The sequence below is a fragment of the Akebia trifoliata genome, chromosome 8 (assembly GCF_017979445.1).
Source record: "Akebia trifoliata isolate Shusen 1 chromosome 8, ASM1797944v1, whole genome shotgun sequence".
Lineage (NCBI taxonomy): Eukaryota > Viridiplantae > Streptophyta > Magnoliopsida > Ranunculales > Lardizabalaceae > Akebia > Akebia trifoliata.
In genome coordinates this window covers 5,397,025-5,419,277 of record NC_141382.1, presented here as the reverse complement: position 1 = coordinate 5,419,277, position 22,253 = coordinate 5,397,025, and the positions used below count along the sequence as shown (strand labels likewise).

General features: G+C 35.7%; 1 protein-coding gene across 1 annotated transcript; it reads left to right on the top strand.

Moving 5' to 3' along the window:
- The first annotated feature begins 872 nt into the window (after window positions 1-872).
- On the top strand, window positions 873-21,752 carry HAG1 (histone acetyltransferase of the GNAT family 1). The gene is made up of 14 exons (XM_086449197.1): window positions 873-1,593; window positions 6,723-6,787; window positions 6,976-7,056; window positions 11,416-11,487; window positions 14,459-14,627; window positions 15,142-15,185; window positions 15,613-15,712; window positions 16,914-16,982; window positions 19,028-19,082; window positions 19,311-19,429; window positions 20,157-20,250; window positions 21,196-21,337; window positions 21,420-21,491; window positions 21,632-21,752. The coding sequence occupies exons 1-13, from the start codon at window positions 1,030-1,032 to the stop codon at window positions 21,484-21,486; spliced, it is 1,641 nt and encodes a 546-aa protein (XP_086305323.1). The 5' UTR covers window positions 873-1,029; the 3' UTR covers window positions 21,487-21,491; window positions 21,632-21,752.
- The last annotated feature ends 501 nt before the right edge of the window (window positions 21,753-22,253 follow it).

The window sequence follows — 22,253 nt, the reverse complement described above, 5'->3', positions numbered from 1 at the left end:
GAAAAAGCATCCACGGTTCCTATCCACTTTCGCATCAAGAAGTGCAATATGAAGTTCTAGCCTAAGGTCACTCAAAATTATTCACATTTTATATATTTGAACAATTTGTGACAATGAATGATGAACACATAACGAGGTTCTTATAATTTTGAAGATTTAGTTATTACATTTGATTCGACTAGCCATTTCACCACAATATTATATATGCATTTTGGGTGTTTAGAAAAGATCTATTCGTGTTGAGCTCAAAAAATAAAATGAAATCATTGAGACTCGACGTTTTAGTGTCGAGTTTCGATTTTTTAAGTGTTGAGATTCATTACTTCAATCTTATAGAAGGTCAAGGCTTGAATCTAAGATCGACGCCGAACATGTAAAATGGCTCATAGTGTTGAGTCTTGCGACATTTAAAAGGACAAGGTTTGTTATTGACCATCAAGCCTCAATGATTTCAAATTTTCTTTTTTTTTTGAGTTTTAAACTCGGTAGGTCTTTCTAAAATACCCAAAATGTATATATTATAGTGGCAAAATATACGTTTAAATTGAACGTTATGGCTAAATCTTAAAAAATATAAGAATGTCGTTATTTATTGGTCATTCCTTATCACGTCATTGAAATATATGGAAAATTACATCTAAATCTTTGAAATTATGGGTAGCTCATTTTTTTTTTTTTTTAATATCCATGATTCACATTTTTAAACTTAGGAAAGTTAAGATACATGAAAGGGGTATTTTGGGTAGTTTAAAGTTTGTCAAAAGCGCCAAATTGTTTAGAAAGAAAATTTTATTAAGTTAAAGTCCAATAGTTAGGAATTATTTAGCAACAAGCCCCTAAACAGGTTTTGTGAAAAACGTGGGCCGTTACAGACTATCAGTTTTGCCACCCAACTGAATCGTGCTGGAAAAGCCCTAACTTTGTCTGAGAAATTTATTTCTCATTATCTCACTCTGAAAAACCCTAATCTCACGACAAAATTTCTTGGAATTCTGCAAAAAATCCTAGATCAAAAACCCTAGAGCACAAATGGATGGCCATTCCGCACATTCAACAGCCCCAATTCGTTCTCGAAGCTCCCAATCTCCATCTCCATCACACTCGGCCTCTGCTTCTGTTTGCTCATCCGTACACAAGCGCAAGTTAGCATCTGAAGATCACCCTCCAACCTTCCCTTTCTCCTACTCTGACAATAGAGACGGTGCTCTCACCTCAAACGACGATCTTGAGAGCATTAGTGCACGTGGCGCCGATACAGACTCCGAAGAGGAATCCGAGGAAGTAGTCGATGATGACGAAGAAGATAATGATTCGATGAGGGTTTTCACGACTGCTCGGTTGGACAATAATTTGAATTCAAGGAATACTAAGCTCAAATCGGAGAATTCTACGATGAAAGTTGATTCTTCGAGCGTTTCTGAAATTGGTAAGGAAGAACGTGGGCCCAATGCATCGGTAATGCCGCCATCGTCGACAGCTATTGGTTCAATTTCGGGGATTGTGGTGAAGGAGGACACAGTGAAGGGGATTTTTACTGAGAATTTGCAGACTAGTGGTGCTTACAGTGCAAGAGAAGAGAGCTTGAAAAGAGAGGTTAATTGTGAAATTTTATTCATTTTTTTATTAATTTAATTTGTGGGTTTATTTAACTTTTGCTATTTTCATTTGTTTTGTTCATTTGGTTCTGAATTGATGAATTTGAAACTCTTTTTTTTTTTTTTGAAAAGTATAATATATTGAAAAAAGGGTGGGGGGATCAAGAAACATGGAGGCCGAGAAAGCCTCACAAAGAGCAACAAAGAAAAGAAAAATACAACATCAGTGATTACATAAAGAATTCCATCTAAAAACAAAATCATCAAAAGTAATCCCCCGGAAATCTATATTCTGCTTGGACCAATGATATAACAGGCCCAAGATCTCCAAGAAACTCGCTTGAGAATTTTGAAACTCTTTAAAATCAGTGATCAATAAAAATTCAAAAGGAAAGAATAGTTTCTGTAACTTAGAATTAACATTGGACTTTTAAGGAAATTAAATTGTAAATACATCATAATTATCGAAGCCATGTCCCAAGAAACTTTGGTTGGGTGATTGAATCCTGTCCCTTCATTTACTAATAAATTATAGAAATTTTTTTAGACCAACGAAAAAATTATTGAAGAAAAGTATGGTGATCGAGAGACCAACCAAAGAAGGACCCAAACCCAAGATCTACTAGGCTCATTGCAAACTGAATCCCATCTAAAAAGATCTTCAAAAAATGCCCTTTTGAATTCCTTAAATACTTCACACCAAAAGAACGAGAAGCCAAAAACACCAATAAACACCAATAAACACCTCATGGACAGAGTAGTCATTTCTGTCTAATAAGTGACTATTTCTTTTCTTCCAAATACCCAAAGAAATGGCAGATGGGATTATTTTTCACAGAATGCTTTTCCTAGGATCGAAAGCTTTGATCTGCCAACTTTGAACACATATTTAACAAGTCTAGGGAAACACCATAAGATATGGAGTATAGATAGAGAATGAGACCAAATTGCATGTGAGAAAGAACAACTGATAAACTAGTGGTTTACATGTTCTCCAGTCGCTTTGCATAAATAACAAATATTGACCTTGGTGATGACTCTGGCAATGAAACGATCTGTTGTTAACACCTTATCCAAGACTACTAACCAAATAAAAAATGCCATTTTGGAAGGAATCTTAGGCCCCCAAACGCCAGTAGCAGGAAAGTTTAAAGCTAGATATGAGAAAGGAGATAAATAAAAAGATTTAACACAGAATCTACCATCTCGATTGCAGACCCATACACGAGTATCATCCTCATTAAGAGATAAAGGCACAAGCGAGACTGGGATTATAGGGCTAAGGATTTCACGAAGCTCTCAATCATTGAAATGCCTTCTAAAGTAAAAATCCCAAGCTATGTCCTCTCCCGCATGAGAAATAAAACTGCAAATTTACAGTTTTTTTTTTAAAAGGAAAATTATACAAAATACAAAAATTGTAATTGCAGAATAGATGAACCACACTCAAGGGATTTGCTTTGTACTGTCTAGCTCAGTGGGGGTTTGGTTGTTTTCTTTCTCTCTTTTTTTTGGCTTTTGTTTTTTCTTTTCTCTTTCTGTTTCCTTTCTTTCCTTGTAAAGGGGCTATCTTTGCCTCTTGCTTTTTCTTGATTAATAAATTTTACACTTATCAAAAAAAATAAAAAAAGATGAACCACACCAATGATCCTCTGACAAGCGCAACTGATTTCCCTTTCCAATCTTGAATAAAATCCCTTGAAAAGTAGTGCACATGACCAATTTTGAGTCTTATTTCAGTTTATAATGTCTTCAATGCATATTCTTTCATGATTTACTTCTATTTTGCATGAGTTCTTTGAAATGGGTAAAGCATACAGGTTGCACTGGTTGGTTTTTGACCCTCCAAAGATTCTAGTGTAATAGTGGCGACTTTTTTTTACTTTTTTAATGAATGTACTTATATTAGATAGGTAAAATGGAGGTTGAAAGATCTACCTACAAAGGTGAAAACCAAGAAAACAAAATAAAGTCAAAACATTTTTTTTTTATGGGTAAGTTGGACTTGAACCCACAACCTCAAAGTTGTTTTGCAATGTGTCAAACCAACTGAGCTATGGGTCTAAAGCCCAAATAAAGACAAAACCTTATTATTCCGTCTTATGAACTGCTTCTCATTTAAACATCAAATCCTCAAAGAAAAACCTCTTGAACTTGAAGTTATTGAATGCTTTACTCCTGTAAAACTTCAGACCCAAAAAAACTACAAAAATCTTATGGAGAAATTGCTCCTTCCCTAAAAACATGATTATTCTTCTAGCTCCATTTTGCTCGAGATATGGAGAGAGGAGTTAGTCTCCCAAGAATCTCTCGAGATTAAAGGAGGGGACTGCCAAGGTTGAAAAACAATCGACAAGGAAGAAGGAATGGACCACTCAGTGTTAAAAAGGGATACGAATGGTGGGACCAAATAGATCACACAAAAGAACAATGAATGATAAATGCAAAACATTCACTCCACACACTTTTCATTAGGAGAAGAAATCCACAAAGGTGATGCCATGAGACTTGATGTACTTCAAAAGCGAGATTGTATCTAAAACAATAGACCAAATTAAGAACAATCATCAAGGAAGTGAAGTTGGGTACAAGGGACTGCTAAAAGAACTTAATATAAAAACAACAATCCTTGGATCTAGTCAAAACTCCTTGATCCTCCGCTTCTAGAGATATATTGAGGTAAATTTGGTATATCATTTTTGCAATGGACTTAATCTTCTAATCATTCAATGTTCTCTTGAAACCAAAATTCCACTAGAACCCTATCACCTCTTGGACCTACCTCATCTTCACAGAAGAGATGAAAAAAAATTCAATTTTATTTTAGAGGAGAATAACCACACCAAAGGTCTTCCCACAACATACTCCGTCTCACCCCTACTGCCTCTGAACCTTATTTATTTTATTTTATTTTTCTTGTAAGATTCCTTCAGAGCTTTGATGATCTCTTTGCGCATCTCACAACTATAAGGGTTGTGCCTAGTGCCATTCTCTCACCATTGCTCATCAACCCCATACTTGGCTTGAATCACTTTCTTTAACAAACCATCCCTTCCAACTACAACCATTTTCCTAGAAGGAACAAATTAGCAAGTTTTATATTATGGCTCCCAAACCTCCATGATTTTTGGGAACAATTAATATTCTACTTCGCAAGGTAGACTTACAAAGGTCCTTATCTTGCCAGAAGAAATCATCAAAAAGTTTGTCTAACTTCAACTCAACACTTTTAGGAATTGAAAATAAGGATAGGAAATAGATTGGATGCTTGTCAAGAAAGCTCTTGAGTAAAGTCATTTTCATTTCCTTAGACACGAATCTTATCTTCTACTAATCTAGGTGCCTCTCCATCCTTTGAACTAATGGTCCCACATAATTTGCTCCATATTTAGGCTCCCCAGGGCAACCCCAAATAGGTTTTGGTGAACGAACTCGCCTCCTAACCCATGATTTCTACCGAAATAGAAATGTTAGGGATGAGATGCACCCAAGCACTTTACATTTTTTTAGATTAATTGTTAGCTCTGAAATTGCCTCAAACAACACAACTCACGAAAGAAAGTGAGCTTCTGCAATGAAGTATCCAAGAATACTGGGGTATTATCAACAAATTGCAAATGAAAAATCTTACCCTAAGACGTGTCACAAATCTAACCATATTCCTATTTGTCACAATCCTTCTTAATATCCCTTGTAAGGCTTCCACAACAATATCAAATAAGAAAGGGGACAAGGGGCCTCCCTCGCGCAAACCTCTAGAGCTTTTGAAGTACCTTTGTGGGCACTCATTGACCACAATCGAGAAAGTTAGAGGAAACAAATTTTGAAATTTAATTGGTGGCCACCCCCAAGGATTTATCCCAATACACCTAGTACATGGGGAAGGGGTGATATGCGCGTCCCATGGGATTAGTCAGGTGCTCTGAATGGCCTAGATACCCAATGTATCAAAAAAATAAAAAAATAAAAATTCCAAATGTTTGATCGAGAGCCAAAACTTATACTACCTAATATGTAAATAAAAAAATCTGGACAAACATGATAGGAGTGTTCTAAAGTCTTACAAACAATGTCAGAGTACTTAGATCTCACAAATCAATGCATTCTTTTGTGATTGGACCCCCTTCCAAAGTTTTCATACCCTTGATGAAAGCCCCTTGCTCAGGACTAATTTAATCTTCTATGGATCCTCCGAGTCTCGAAGGTAAGAGTTTGGAGATATTTGGTATGTTGCACCTACCAAACTTATTGGTTTGAAGGAAATCTAAAATATCCCCACCCCTATGTGCTTGGAACCAAAGTGAAGAAGTTTCCATTTAAGCAGTATTCAAGATATCCATTTTTGTACAACTGTTTAATAACCAACATCAATTTCTCCTTTACTATATCCCTACAACATTGTCATCGAATATCAATCTAGGTTAGGCACCTTATCTCCACTAAGACCACAAATTGACTGAAACACCTCCTCGTCTTCAAAAGGTCTTCAAGCCAGGATTGCCTCTCGAACAAAATGCAATCAGATTTAAGATTACCAAGAAGAGGTATATATCGAAACCTCTCAATGTATAGATTCTTGTAGAACCCTTCCACCCCCTCCCTAATCCTATCATCACCTTCAAGAATTTCACCATTCACCAACTTTGGTATAAAATTGTTCCTCTTATGACTATTTACGATTCCATAGAAGAATTTTGTGTTATCATCTCCCTCTTTGACCACTTAACCTTAGACTTTTGTCTCTAGCTAATCTTCTCCATAAACTACCACTTTGTGGAATTTCACTCTTGATTTAACTTTTACGAATCCTCCTCTTTGGAGTCAGGCCCTCCCTTTTCTCTTTACTATCCAAGCTCTCAATTTTGTCTTGTAAAGCTTTTATTTTCTCAACTAATCTCCCAAAGACCCCTTTATTCCGTACTTTAAGCTTTTCCTTCAAAACCTTTAATTTACATTTGAATATGAAATTTGGCCAGCCAGAGAAAGAAAATAACCTCCACTATCCCTCAGTTGTGTCCTTAATGTTTTCTATGGATTTTGAATTCTACCTTTTCCCATTTAAATGAATTATGTTATGGTCGAATTTCCATTACTGTTAATATTCAATTGTTGGAATTCATCTCACAGGAGGAAGCAGGAAGACTGAAGTTTGTATGCTTTGCAAATGATGGAGATGATGAGCATATGATTTGGTATTGAATTTCTCTTTTGAGTATCATTTGGATTGATTCTAAATTAAGCATTTTCATACTATATTATTTATTTTCAGTTTTACTTTAGGTAACGCATTACTAATGTCTCTTTAAAATGTCTCACTTGTTCTGAAGATTCATTTGTTTTCAGTATGATTTACTTATCTCATTTTTTTTGCTTATCTCAGGTTGATAGGATTGAAGAATATCTTTGCTAGACAACTACCTAATATGCCCAAGGAGTACATTGTTCGTCTTGTTATGGATAGGTGTGTCTTATGCATTATGAGCTCAATGTGCATAGCAAATGATTGCCCGACTTTCTTGGTTGATTTTTTTTTGATAAATAGGTTTTTCTTGTTGATTAGTATCATCCGATTTCCTTCTTTTCAAGTCCAGATATCCTGTTCCACCTTTGGTCTAGAATATCGAAGTCAACCTTCCTATCCTACAATTACTGATTCTTTTTTTCACTTGAAGTGTATAAATTTTCTTGGAAAAAAGGGTATGATACAAAAACTGGTAGGTCGAGAAGACTAACCTAGAAAGACACAGAAAACACCAGGTGGAAGAACAATAAAAAAAACTGCACCTATCAATTTTTAGAGATCACAAACTCCCACCTAAATAAGAAGTCTTCAATGAAAAATCCCTGGAATCTTTAAATATCTTACACCAATAAAACAATAGGCCTATAATAGTAATGATGACTTCCCTTTCCTTACACTCCTTGCTATCAAATACCCTTTTATTTCTCTCTTTTCAAATGTCTTAACAAATAGTAAACAAAATAAGGCCCTAAATAATCCTCCTATGAGATCTAAAACAAACATGCATCCAACATTAGAGGAGATGAAAGAACGATTTTAGAATCATCTCAATCCCCGTTAGATGTAAAAATTGTATATTCTATCTATAGCAAGACTGCAATGGTTGAGAATATCATCTGCGGAGTCAGTGACTCATCACTCACTTTACACAAGAAGCAAAAAAACTCACAACGAAAACCATTTAGAAATAAGATGTCCAAGGTTATAACTTTTTTCAAAGCTGCTAGTCAGATGAAAAAGCCCATCTTAGATGGGAGCTTAGACCCCTAAATGAAGGAAGCTGAGAAGGATGAAGGAGAAAGGGTATATAAGGATTGGTAGAAGGATTTTACGGTGAAAACCCCATTGCGAGTCTTGGTCCATGCATGAGCATCAGATAAATTGAGGTGTTAGGGATAGCTCTTACATGGCTAGCAATCAAATCAACATCCAATGGTTAACAAGGTTTTATAATTTGTTTCGAAGGAATGTTTTGGTTAAGGAAGACATCAAAACAGCTTGAAACATTCATAAAAATCAGCATTTTAATTAAATATTATTAAAAACATGTTTTAGGTTACAAAATGACTCTTACAAGTTACAGCTTTATTTTTTTTATCAAATATATCACACTTTTTCACACTGACATGCATCTATAAATTCATCACTTTCTCTCAATCAGCCTGGGCCTGGCCTAACAAGGTTTCTTAAGCCTAAGCTTTCCTAGTCGCTCGATGTTCTTGAAAAGTTGGCTCATGTATGAGTTAAAATGTTATCATGTGTGCTGCCTGCATTGGACCCATCTCATGCTTTATGTATAAAAAACACTAATGTTTATACTTTTGGTTTTCCCTTTAGCCTTGGGCTTGGGTTTGGATTAATGGTCTCACACCAAGTCTTAGGCTTGGCCTACCGGTGAAAAGGTCGGTCACCAAGCCTTGCCCCTCAACAATCCTACATCTTGATATATGTTTGCATGATTCATGTTCCTTTATAGTCCAACCTTGCATTGTAATAATCATTTCTTCTTTATACATATATAAATGATATGCAATCCCATTTTGGTTCTCTAGGTTGGTAGTTCTTATTGAGGGACGTATGTAGACATGGAGATAGGGGCCTTGTGGCTAATGTTGGTTGTGGTCAATGTTTTGAAACATGGACAATGCATCTCCATCTTATTTGAGCATTGCTTGTTGACTATGGTTTGTTACAGAGCTCCTTTTTTCCATATAATGGAGAAAAAGAAACCGTATTTTTTTCTTTGGCTTCGGCATATTATCAAAAGTAGCTGAATTTTTTCAATTTGTGACATGTCAAAGTGAAATTTGCCTATTATATTTTGGAAAATTCTATTGTTCATGATCAAACTTTTAAACAAATTAAGCTTTCTTTTTCCCTTTCCATATGCCCTTTGTTTTAGAGATTCTTTGGTCAAAACAACCATTCTATTAAGGATTTCAAGTCACAATGCCGTGGGGGTTGCAATTGTGATCAAATGCTCCTCAGATTTTTTATTTTGTGAAAACTATTTTTCCATGTTATTGTATGTTTCATTCATATATTTATGCTACTTTATCAAGAGTTGACTTATTTCTTATGAATGTGCCACCTCAGTTACATGGTAAAGTCATTGTGTGGTAATACCATGGACTTGGTTTCAAAACCCATTCTTAAATCTATATAAAATAAAAGTTGACTTAATTCTTCCATCTTCAGCTTCTTCTAACTAAGATACATGCTCTCTTTTATCCTCACACCACCACTATTAAGGACACTTTCCTATCAAACTCAAAATGCGATATTGTAAAGCCCTTGAAATCCTTGAGAACTACCTTGAGCAAGTCACATAACCTTTACTCTTTAACTAAAAGATAAGGAGAGTAGGCTCCAAAGGAATCTTTTCCGCTCAAAAGGCATTGGTTGCTCAAGTTGTGAAGATAGCCACTTTTCTTTAAAGATGTACACTATACCGGAGTGAGTTAAATATTCCTTTGTAGCTTGTGGACCAAGGGTTAACAAAATTCTAATCGACCTTGGGAGGGATCTTGAACAGGTGTCCCGGGTGAAAGGAAACCCCACGTCCGAACACTTCCTGTCTGATCATACTTTTCGTAGAGATTTGTATTCACCTGTCGTTCAGTTTTGCTTGAATTCTGGAGTTCCTCCAATGCCGTGGTACAACTTCCTTTTTCCTTGGTTACGTAATGCTTTGAAAGGGATCAACGCCTTTCAAATATTCTTCTAGGACGATTTCTAGTTCACGTGGGATTTTGGGTTTAGGTAGGCCTTCAATGATTGGGAGATGCATGTGATCACGCAAAGAAAATCTTGCTCTGAGTTTTCAAAAACACAACTATTTCGCTCCTTCCAAAGACCCCAACAAATTAGGAAAGGCAAGATACTCCAAAGTATCCTCTTTGCCGCCACAAAAGCCCCCCCTGGCAGCCCCAACCCTCAAAAAGAGTAGCAATGGATCTTGGAAGACAGCTTCTAATACTGAACAATCCGAAGGAATAAACTGCACACTGAAGAAGCCACCCTACAATGCAAAAGGAGTCGATGCGCTGACTCCCTATCACATTTACACAGAATACAGTAATTAGCAAAAAAACACCCTGTCTCATGAGAGAGTCTAAGGTGAGAGTTTGAATGGAAACTGCCAACTTAACGGGGGGAAAAAAAAACGGAACCTTCAATGCTACTCATTGACCACAACTAGTAATACCAGGGAAAGCCATCAAAGCTGCGATCGGACAATTCATAAATCGATAGGACTTAACAGAAAAAAAAAACATATCCTTACTGGCTACCCACTCATCCACCAAGCACAGATCCAAAACCACCTGCAAGATAGAGTTTTGAGTTTTGTTTAGGAAGGGTTTTAAAGACTGTAATGGGGTTTTCTTTGAAGAATTTGTGGGAAGATTGGATTGGGTAGGAGCGAAATAGTCATGTTTTTGAAAACTCAGAGCAAGATTGTCTCTGTGAGATCATTTCTATTATGAGTTTTTTTTAGGAAGGGTTTTAAAGACTTTAATGGTGTTTTCTTTGAAGAATTTGTGGGAAGATGGGATTGGGTATGTAATACCCCTGCTTCCTAGCCTGGGAGGGTTGGTTGAGCTCGTGGTTTTGTCTTTTTTTGTTGTTGTTGCGTGTGTGGTTCTTTTGTCTTCTTTCTTCCTTTGTATTTTGGTTGGTCTCCCCGATCTCCTTCCAATGAAATTTATACTTATCAAAAAAAAAAAAATCTTCTACGAGAAAGAAGAAGATCAACCTCTCATCAGAAATGCGTGGAACTATATTACCGAGAGTGCACCATCATGGGTCCACTTGAATAATCTTTTCTCTTCAACGTCACATCAAAATATATTCTTCTTCTTGCTTCTAATGAAAGTCACAGAGTCCTTTCATGATATCTTCAAGTAACCTAAATACCTGCATTCTCTCATCCAGGAGGAAAAATGAACAAACTTTTTCATCTTCTGGAATATTATTGTGTAAAAAAAAATCTTGATTATTTGGGACCTGATTTATGTGCTTGCCTTCGTTCACTTCTGTGTGAGTGCCCCTGCACATACTCACTATTTCAAGTGTTTGGTTGGCTTCGTGTTATATGTGATTGAAAGTGTGTTCTTTTACTTTCATGTTCTGCCTTTGGAATCAATGGTTTCGGCTCAACTTCAATTATGCAGACCCTTAAGTACCTGGAAAGTTGTCAAATCATTCAGTGACTATCGCTTTCTAGGTAGCTCATTTTATTGGTGTTCTTATTTCTGTCATAGATGTGCGTAATTGTTTAACGTTAATGTTTTGCAGAACCCACAAATCGGTCATGGTTATCAGACATAATCACGTTGTTGGTGGCATAACATACCGTCCGTATGTCAGGTAAAGAAGGTGTCATATTTTATGAGCCATTGATTTCTTCTTCCTGTATCTTTTATATGTATGTATGTATGTATGTATATATATATATATATATATATATATATATATATATATATATATATGTACATATATAGATATAAATCTTTCTCAGTATTCTATTTAGGTTGAAATGGTCAGTATTTAGTCCTGCTAGGGATCTGTTTTACTTGTAGTTGCTTTTGTACTGTGTTTCATCTATACCTTAAATTTGGTGTTATATTTTGGTGGATACTTAAATTTTTAGTGTGAATGCCATATCGGTCCCTTGTTTGTGTCATATCCTTGGCGTATCTGGGTGACATTGCTCATCCTCTATTTCCATCTTCCATTACCGATAGTGAAATAAGAAAAATGCCCAAGTAAGATAGCAGTTGCCTTTTTGTCTTAATTTCTAGATGTTGTTCTTTCATATTTTTGTTGAGTGCGTGTTCAGTCCGTGTTAAGGGATATGAAACTAATTTACACTGGCCAGCAACTGGGTGCTACTTGCACATGTGGAGTTGTATATTGAATGAATTGGAGATTATGGTATACAAAAACTGGATTGTGAGAAGAGGCATTTATTAGCTAAAAGGAGATCATACAGGATCAACCATTTCGACTTGTAAAAAAACTATTGTATAAATTTATTGAACTAAAAGGAAACACTAGTATGAAAAAATTGAGCTAGTGAGAGAGACAATTGATAGATTAAAAGAGGCTGTACAATATCAATCACTTAAGGTATCGTTATGAATAATGGTATCCCAATTGTATTTGAAGCCAACATAAGTGTTTCTTTGAACTCCTTTAGATTGGAACTCCAATGAAATAACAAGGAGAGGATCTTTAGAATGTAATTTGTCTTTGAAAAGTTGATTGTTTCTCACTTTCTGAATAATACAATAAATCACGAAAGGCAATAATTTTCATGAATATGGCCTTGTACATCAATGTGCTCGCAAACCATTCTTGGATGAGCTCTATTAAAATTTTAGGGATGACCCAATGAATGTTGAAGAGGCAGAAAAAGTGATCTTATAATTGTGTGTGTAGGGGACAGATGACCCTAAGCTAAAGTGGCTTGTAGAAAGAGCTCAAGCAAGTCAATCAATTTCCCTGGACGTCTGGGATAATTTGGAGACATTTACCATTCCAAACAGAAAGAAAGAAAAGAAAAAGACAAAGAAAAAGAAAAAAAAAAGAAAAAGAAAAAGTTAAAAAAGCAGATGAAGATCAAACTTGTTCACTTTCTTCTAGAAAAGTTGGGGATAATAAGGTTGAGTAAAACATGCTCAGTTGTGGACTTTATGGAAAGATTCAAGCATGTTAATCTTCTCTTAACTGCACTTGTCTTCAATTGGCCCAATAATAGAAAATCTTGTACATTGTGTAATTGCACTCATTTTCTTATTTCAGCTAGTTTAGAATATCATTTCCTTCATGTTTTCTAGATGTTGCTCCTTGGGCCTCCATCTTTGTCCCTCCTTTTTATCTTGAAAACTTTTTGCATGATGTTTTGGATTCTTTTGGCAAGGTGGCTGCCTGGTGGAAGGAAAATTTGAAGGGTCATCTAAGTGTAACTTTAGCATGAAGATAAATGAAATGAAAAATATTATTCTAGAATGATATAAGAAAGTTTTGGAGGGTGGAAAAAAGAATAAGAGAACTTGGGGAACTCATAGGTGATTTAGTCTGTAAAGATTAAAGGACCTACAAATATACAAAGAGGTGGGCGCTAAATGTTGTCGCCTCCTTTTTCAGAGCATTAAATGTTATTTTTTTGTCAACTGATTATGATATTATCATCTTAACTACCTGAGAATTTGATGGTGGTTTCTTCCATCCGCTGAAGAACTTTAGTACCATGTGAACATCATCCGGTTGATCAGGCAGGAATTTGTGGCTTGTGTGAGTTCTTTGTCAATTTCTAGTTACTTGATGTTTCGACGGGTGGTAGTTAGTTGTCTTGGTTATTATGCCTGTTCTTATGTGTTAGTATGAAATTCTTTATGCTACCTGTACGGTCGATAAGTATGCTATATGGAGGATCAGAGGATGGATCTAGGAGAACATTAGGTACTTGCAATCAAGGTTTAAAATCTCGTTTTAGGTAATGTTCCAGTCAAAGACAAAAATAGAGACTTGCAACCCTAATATTGCGAGAGATTCCAAAACATCGAATGTTTCATTCTGATCTCAGCCAGAACATTCTGAGATGGTATGTAATTTTAAACCATGCTTACAATTAGTATATTAAAAAAAAAGAACGAGAGAGAGAGAGAGAGAGTTTTCCCTTTCTGTTGGCATATTGTGGACTGGAGAAATTCAATCAGTTAGTATTCTTCTTGTGTCACAAAAATTCCTAAAGCACCCAAAACCACTTCAAAGCAGAAGCGGATCCACTTTTGAACATTGTAGTTGATCGCTGCTTGCCTTGCAAAAGAACTTAAAATCATCCATTAATTGGAGATGGAAAATAACTATCCTTTCTTCGCCTGTCAAAAAGCCTTCATGCCCCCCCCCCCCCCTTCCCTTCTCTTTTGCCTATTGGATAAGTTTACTTGGGTCTTCTGCCATGATTATGCCGTTGGGGCTCCGAAAATCTAATCCATACTCCATTAACAACAACAAAGAATGAACTGATGCTTACAGACCGTCACCACCAACATTTTGTTGCAAGATTAGGATATTTTTGACTCCTTTTGTTAAGCTTTTGAGGATTATCACCATTTCTTTGTTTATAAAACAGTGGGTTTGGGTTATAACTGCATTTGTCCTTTTCTTAAGTCTTCATATAAATGCTTTTCATGTGGTAAAAGGAAAGGGTTGCTACATTAAATTCATATGCCAAAACTTGGATTTCTTCTTCAATCAATATTTTGATCTCATCCATATTTTGTTTGCTTTCATTCATTTGGTCCACTGACACTCTATCCTTGGAATGTTGTAGTCAAAAATTTGGAGAGATTGCTTTTTGTGCAATCACGGCAGATGAACAAGTAAAAGGTTATGGGACAAGACTGATGAATCATTTAAAACAGCATGCTCGTGATGTTGATGGGCTCACTCATTTCCTAACTTACGCAGATAATAATGCTGTTGGATATTTTATTAAGCAGGTCAGTGCTATCCATTGTACTATTTCTTTTTTTATGGTACTTGTTTGTACTCCTTGTTTTGATCTATTTGTTTAACAGGGGTTTTCAGTGCAATAATCACACTTGCTTTATAAGATTACTTCTTGTATCCCTCTAGATAGAAATATGGTTGAAATAACTGCTGCGTAGTTGGTTGTGTAGGAGACAAAAATATTAACAACAAACTGGTAAATAAGTACAAAATGCAAAAAGGAAAGCTATTTTGTTTGCTATAGGCACAAAATTGAATGATAATTTATGTTGATATGCTTGGGTTGTTTAAATCTTCTTCAGTAGTTGAGTGGATTGGATATCTTTTATTTGTTCGACTCTTTTGTTCATTGGATACTAATAACTTTAAATTTTTCTTTGGAACTTTCATATCCAATTTCTTATAGCTGTTTGACATTATTGTTTCTTTTACTGCTGCTCTAATATTTCGTATATGTTTTTCCACTTTTAATCATGTTGTGACACTGGGTTTTTCCATGTATAGGGTTTTACAAAGGAGATTGATTTGGACAAAGATAGATGGCAAGGGTATGATTATGTACAAGAATTGATAGAAATTCAAGTTTACCTAAGCTTTTCTTTCCCTTAGGAAGTATGTCTGGGAAGTTTAAATGAACTATTTTGTGCATACAAGCATAATTCACTATTATTGTATTACTCTTGAAACTTGTTTGGGGTCTGTGAAGTGCTATTCTAAGTCCCATTAAGAAAATTTCTTCCCATTTGTTGGAAGAACATTCCATTTCTTTTTTGCTTATTCATTTTGTACTACTTTTAATGTATGGGAAAACGGTCTGTTACTGGAGTCCCTGATATTATCTTAATACTGTTTTCTTTTAAGTTTTAAGCTCAGTATTTATATATGTTGATAGGGCCTTTTTCCACGATAAAGCCAGTTCAGGTGATCAGTTTTAGTTTGCTACAATAAAATAACAATTATTCAATACCTTTTTAGGTACATTAAAGACTATGATGGTGGAATCCTTATGGAATGCAAAATTGATCCGAAGCTTCCATATACTGATTTATCAACTATGATTCGTCGACAGAGGCAGGTAAAGTTTTACTTAATACAGGGCTGGTTGATCTGTACTAACAAAGAAGTGCTAGTGTAATAGCAGGCTTTCTTGCCAAAGTGAGCTCATGGACATACATGGTACTTTAGGGATGTGTTCCTCTATATTTTTTTCCCCATAAATCTAATTTTATCATTGACAGAAGAAAATGTTTTTCTGATTCACTGATTCAGCTTAATGAAGTTGAAAGGGAATACACGCATTGCGTATGATTGTGTTGAAAATATCATGAGTTTTTTCTTACGATTTTGATTTAGTGAGGAGTCTTTTGGCTCCAAGATCCTGTGCTAATATAAAATATATTCTTTGTTTGCAAGTTAATTGTTGTCTCTAAATGCTGTAAGTTCGTCTTTTAATGGGTAAGCTGAGAGTGGTTGACATAGGAGTGGATGTTATAAGCAAGGTTTGAGGTTTTGTTCGGTTTCAGAATGTTTTGGCGGAGCATTCTTGTTTTTTGACATGCTGAAACATATCAGTACACATGAAGAAATAATCTTTTACTGAAACTCGAATCTTTCGGAGCATTTCTGGAATGCTTTTCAAGACATACTGCAACATGAAAATGCAATGGTTTATGGATTTCTTGAATTTTGTTGTTTTAGAGATCACTGCTATACTTATGGGATATGAGCCTCCGAGTGGAGGAGTCATTTTGGCCTCAGGACAGGAAAGTTCGTGGCATCATCATCGTGTTTCATACCACGCTGACCCTTGTTCACCTTTCCTTTAGATTTCATTGTGGACAGGACTTGCTTCTGCAAGTACTTCTATGTCAGACCATTTTATTGCCTAATCTAGGATAGTAAACTCCTTGAATACTTTCCTTTTTATGACCAAAACCTGGTTAAATATCATTTTCAGAAGTAAAACTATATCCTTATTTTATTTGCCTCCCCTTAAAACTATATCATTGTATTATTTTGCCACCCAAGCAATTATTTTGTTTTAGCAGATATTTTATTGCTCTGTAATTGTATCTAGAATATCATTTAAAGTCTTGAGCTTCTATCTGATGTGATTGATTTGCTTTCCAGTTAATCATTCCTCAAATGCTATTTGTTTCCATTCACATATGGATTTTGTGTTCTTTATCTTTTGATTTCCAGTTATATTTTTAGTTATCTGTGCTAGGTTGTTGATGTAATCTGTACTGTTATTCAAATTTGATTTGTCATTGCAGGCAATTGATGAAAAGATAAGAGAACTCTCTAACTGTCACATTGTCTACTCGGGAATTGACTTTCAAAAGGTAGTGTATGAACATTTACATAATTTTTGACTTGGATTCCCTTTTGTCTTTCTTCTGAGATCATTTCTGTAGTTGGTTGGCATGTTAAAGAAAAAGGACATAATGTTCAATAAGATAAAAAATGTGTTGAGTGTGTACAAATGTGTTGTTTTTTATTGTAAGCAAGCAGGCTAGTGGTTAACCAACTGAGAGTTGGGCCTAGTGGCTTGGTCCTTCCCCCAAAAAGGGAGAGGTCTTGAGTTCATGTCCCCTCGTGGCTATCCACAGGGATTTATCCCGTCTTGCCTTGTATGTGTGGTTGTTGGGGTATTGCATGTACCCCTGGGGGATTTGGGCGAGATATGGTGCTCTAAGAGGCCAGTTGCCTTGCTCTGCTAGTTGGGCCTAGGAGTTCGGACACCACTGTCATTGAAAAAAGAAAAAAGAGGGGTGGGGGGCAGGCTAGAGGTTAGTAATTAGTAGGTGATGGTGGGTTTTGAACCCAGATCGTGGTAACAACACTCGTGACCAACTTAGCTAGCTTTCACCTTTTGTATGGTTGGGATATGGCCATGGTTTAAAATATTATTTCGTTTCAGAATGTATTGGCTGATGCATAACGTTATTTGGACATTTTGATAGGAAACATGCATGGAATCAAAGTTTCATGACTGTTTCCGTTTGTGCCGCTTTGTCTTAAAATGTTTTTTGTATTGTTATGGCTTGTCTTGGAATATTTCAGTTTAAACATTCCAAGATGATCTGGAAGATAATGAAACCAAATCAGAAATTAGAGAGGACAAGTTAGAGGTAATGACTATGTCAGCTGTGGTCCCATTTCTTTGGTCTCTTTGGCATGGTCGGTTGCTTTCTAAAGACGGTCAAGGAGCTCTTCGAATTTTGGATAGTGTTTCTTTCAAAGCTTCTAAGTGTATTTTGTAGAGTTTGCTTCCTTTTGCCATTTGTTGGGGGATTTGGAAGGAAAGAAATAGGACCTTTGAGGGAAAGGAACAACATATACATGATCTCATCTTATCCGTTCTAGGGGGAAGGTTTTTAAAGAATTTAAAGGGATCTTTTTTGAGGACTTTGTAGTAAGGTGTGAGTTTATTTGTAACTTATAGGTGGCCTAAGGGGGTTTCTTTTTCTATCTTCTTTGTTAAGTTGTATTATTAGGGGTCATCTCGATCTAGCCTTTTTCACACTTTCTAATAAAATTTCAACTTATCAAAAAAAAAAAAGATGACTTAACTGTCCTCATCTACAATCTGTAGCAAAATACCCTTGATTTTCTCCCCTAAACTTGTCATATGCAATCTCTAGGGTAAACGTTTTTATCCTCATCCTCAACCTTGAGATTCTATCTCCTTCAACCTTCACACACCACTCAGATGCCGCCCATTTTACAAGATACGGCATCTGGGGTGTTGTAAAAAGTAAACCATTGAAAAAATGGATGCATCCAGGCAGTGTTTTAAAAAATGTTGTATAAAACATGTGTCTCCCGATCCTGACCCCATATATACATTAACATATTTATCACTAAAATACTGATTATTATGAATGTATGTGTCAGAATGTTCTATAATGTTTCGGTAAATGTTTCGATTTTTCTCCTTAACTGAAGCATTGTTCCAAAGCAAAGTTCTAAACCTTTATTATGATACCGAATTCAAGACATTTAAATGACATTCATGGGGTCCACATGGAGATTAGTATGTTCTGATTTCTGGTAAGGATAAGCTTCTTACCATTGAAAGCATCCTCACCAAAAATAAGTTTCTTGAACATTTCTAGCCTTGGCAATATAGGATTGCAGATGAAATTTCGGGCCATTCGGTTTTTCTATTGTCTTGAACACCACATGAGATGTGGTTAGAATTCTTAGAGCTGATTTTTTTGTGAAGATTGTCTCCATCTTGGGAAGATCATTTTCACCAAGAATCAGGCTTTGACACATCCCCATGTGGGTCTCATGAGTGTGTATCGTTTAGTCTTGAATTTGGTGTCATTACATTCTGACATTTATATTTTAAAGCTAATTCTCATCATCTTTTTTGTTTCAGAAAGAAGCTGGTATTCCTAAAAAAATTATCAAAGTTGAAGACATTCCTGGTTTGAGTAAGTAGCTTCTACTTCTTCATTTATCTTCTATGAGTTAGTGATTGTGGACACACTTGCAATAAAACAGAGGACATGGTTCTAGACAGCATTGAATGGTGGTACAGGATTTGATCAGCCCACCCCGAATTTTTCTGGAAAAGGCTTCGATGTTGATGAGTGTAAGACACTGTGTTTAGTGCTGTTTTAGCATATTAACTAGAACTGGGTGATAATTTTGATCCACAGGAGAAGCTGGGTGGACTCCTGATCAGTGGGGCCATTCACGGTTTAGAACAGTAAATGCTTCAACTGACAGTATCACCTATCGCCAGTCACTTAATAACTTCATGCGTGGACTTTTAAAGGTGAGTTTAATTGTTTTACCACTGCAATGAGATCTCTTTTGTTGTTCTTTGTAATTTCTCTGCCAGCTAGGACTGGTTGAATCAGCTTTACAATGTGTATTTAAAAAAGTAATAGTAGTTTCTGTGTAAGTGATGCTTCGCAGTCAGTTGGGCTAATGCATTAAACTGTTTCTACTGAACGAGTTTAGATCTAATCAATTTTTGGGTTCGTTCCGGTTTGTCCCATTTGGACTTGATTTTTCAGCTCTTTTACAATTTGACATCAACTTATACTGAACACAACCTGCTGTGATCCATGGGTACCAATGGGTCACCTCAACCAACTAAGCTTGTTTTCAAAGCCGAGCAGTTTCAAATCTGGTTGGGGCTCGTTAGAAACCAAGCAGTTTTTAATTGTCAACAGATTGGGATTGGCTGTTACTACCCCTAGAGACACTTTTCAGTAATTAATATGATGATCTTGCTTAATTATATTTGTAGAAAAGTGATCTTACTGGGATAAAATTATTTTGGTATGGCTGCTAAACCAATCGATAGAAAGAAGTATGGATCTAGGTAACTGCATAAGGCTACAAATCTAGGACTTAATTGCTGAGGATAGGCCCCAACAGGTCGAGATAATTTTTTATTTCTCATGAAGCAAGAGAAAGCAATTAAGTCCTAGATTTGGATTATTATAGTGTGTTAATGTTTATTGAATATGTTGTCTTGCTATGCGTGTGAACAGATGATGCACGACCATCCTGATTCTTGGCCATTCAAGGAACCAGTTGATGCACGTGATGTGCCTGATTATTACGACATAATCAAAGATCCCATGGGTAAGACAACTGTATTTATGGTGGTTTCCATTTTAATGACTTCTGTTTTGTTTTTCTCTGGAGTTTCATCACTAATTTCATATTTTCTTTTTGGCATGTGGTGTACCTCTTCTGAATTACTTTAATTTTACTACTGAAAAATTGTATTTTTTGTCTCCTATGATTTATTTACCTTAGTTTTAGCCACATTAGTTCAAGGCTTCAAGCTACTAATGAAAATGCTTTCACTGTTCTTTAGCCGGATTAAATATTACATCACTAGAAATTTCTGGTCACTAGAATCAAATTGAAAAGCTATGCCACCCAAGGTATAAGGTTACAACAGTAGTAGAATATTCTCTATAATATTTTTAATTGTTGAATACACATCTCAGTTGGTCTTTCTTGGACAAGATCATGTAGACGACGGTCCTTCATTTCAATTAAGGTTTACATATCATTATCAACGCCTCATCCCAAGGATTTGGGGTCGGCTAAATAAGTTTTACACTTAAAAAGTCATTAAGTGCTCGTGTACTTGTCTCTCTAAATTAGGAATGAAAGTGTGATGTCCTATCACTGACTTCACAGCGGCTTTTCTAGGATGTTTTTTGAACGGGTAGAAAACAAGAAAGGAAACAATACAATGGTCCATGAGGGCACTATGATGTATGGTCCTAGCTCCTTACCATCATAAATAACATTGTATTTTGCTATCCTTTTACCTGCATATTTCAGAACATGGTGTCCTGTCTGTCTCATATAGATAGAGGCATAAGGTGTTGTACTGTGTTGTGTCAGAGCCGTATCCTTGCCTATCTATGTAACGTCTTACTGTAGAGTCCCACTTTTTCCCTTTTTCTTTATTTCTTTCATTTTTCTTTCTTTTTGGGATGAAAGCGGCTCCACTTAAAAATTTGTCCTTGTAGGTTTGCTATTTCTTAATTGTTTCCTTCTGTGCTCCAGATTTAAGGACAATGTCGAAGAGATTGGAGTCCGAGCAATACTATGTTACGTTCGAGATGTTTGTTGCGGACGTGAAGAGAATGTTCGCCAATGCACGCACCTACAATTCACCTGACACCATCTACTACAAATGCTCAACGAGGTGAGCATCGTGCCCCATTTCTTCTAATTAGTTTTTGTTGTCTTTTCTTTTGTCTTCCTCATTTAAATACTTTGATTCATAGACTGGAAAACTTCTTCTCACTCAAAGTCCAATCTGGTATCCAAGCTTGTAGCAAAGTTCAACCATAATGAAGGTAAACTCAAATCAACCTATCCATCTTTATTCTCGTGAGTTTTATAGTTACAATTCTATGTTCTCTCTTGGAAAATTATTGGGATATTTATTTATTGTTGTTTGTTATTTAAGTCTCACATTAATTAGCTTTTCTCCCAGGCGTTCTGCTATGTTCAACCTCATCACATTGTCTTGACTTGTCCAACAAAGAAGCAAAACCCACCAATACAATTGATTCCACCAAAAATATAATTTCTTTCCATATTAGTGGTCTGAAAACTTAAGAGGCATTAGACAGTTTGAGAATGTTTTTAACTTTTTTTTTTTTTTTTTTTTTTATATTTTGTGATTTTATGTCCAATAAACATGGAATAAGAAATCACAGAAGGTGAGCATTGTAGGTCTTTCTGTCCAAGACATGTTTATCTTTATATCAGCTTGTTGTATCAAGTGTCACATTCTAAAGTATTAGCTATCATATAAACTTTACATAAAGTTTGTTGGGATTCCCATTTTGCTTTACAAAGTCAAAACTCTTCCTACCCTACCTTTTGAAAGGTTTAGAAAAGATGGTATAAGGATGAAAGTAGAATGTGGTGGTTCCTATTAAGAGAGAACCAAATTCTATTCATTGTTGAATGTTATGTATGACAAGATTTAGGGCATCAGGAACCACCAGTATTTGAATAGATAAAATAAAGTATATATTTTTTAAAATTAGGATTTAGATAGAAATATAATTAATTGAATGGTTTGAACCATCCTAATCATCTCTATTTTT

Excerpts from the sequence above, each read along its gene's own strand:
- HAG1 (XM_086449197.1), top strand. The coding sequence starts at position 1,030 with ATGGATGGCCATTCCGCACATTCAACAGCCCCAATTCGTTCTCGAAGC. Across the intron at positions 1,594-6,722 it reads AAGAGAGCTTGAAAAGAGAG|GAGGAAGCAGGAAGACTGAA; the intron begins GTTAATTGTGAA and ends TTCATCTCACAG. Across the intron at positions 6,788-6,975 it reads GATGATGAGCATATGATTTG|GTTGATAGGATTGAAGAATA; the intron begins GTATTGAATTTC and ends TGCTTATCTCAG.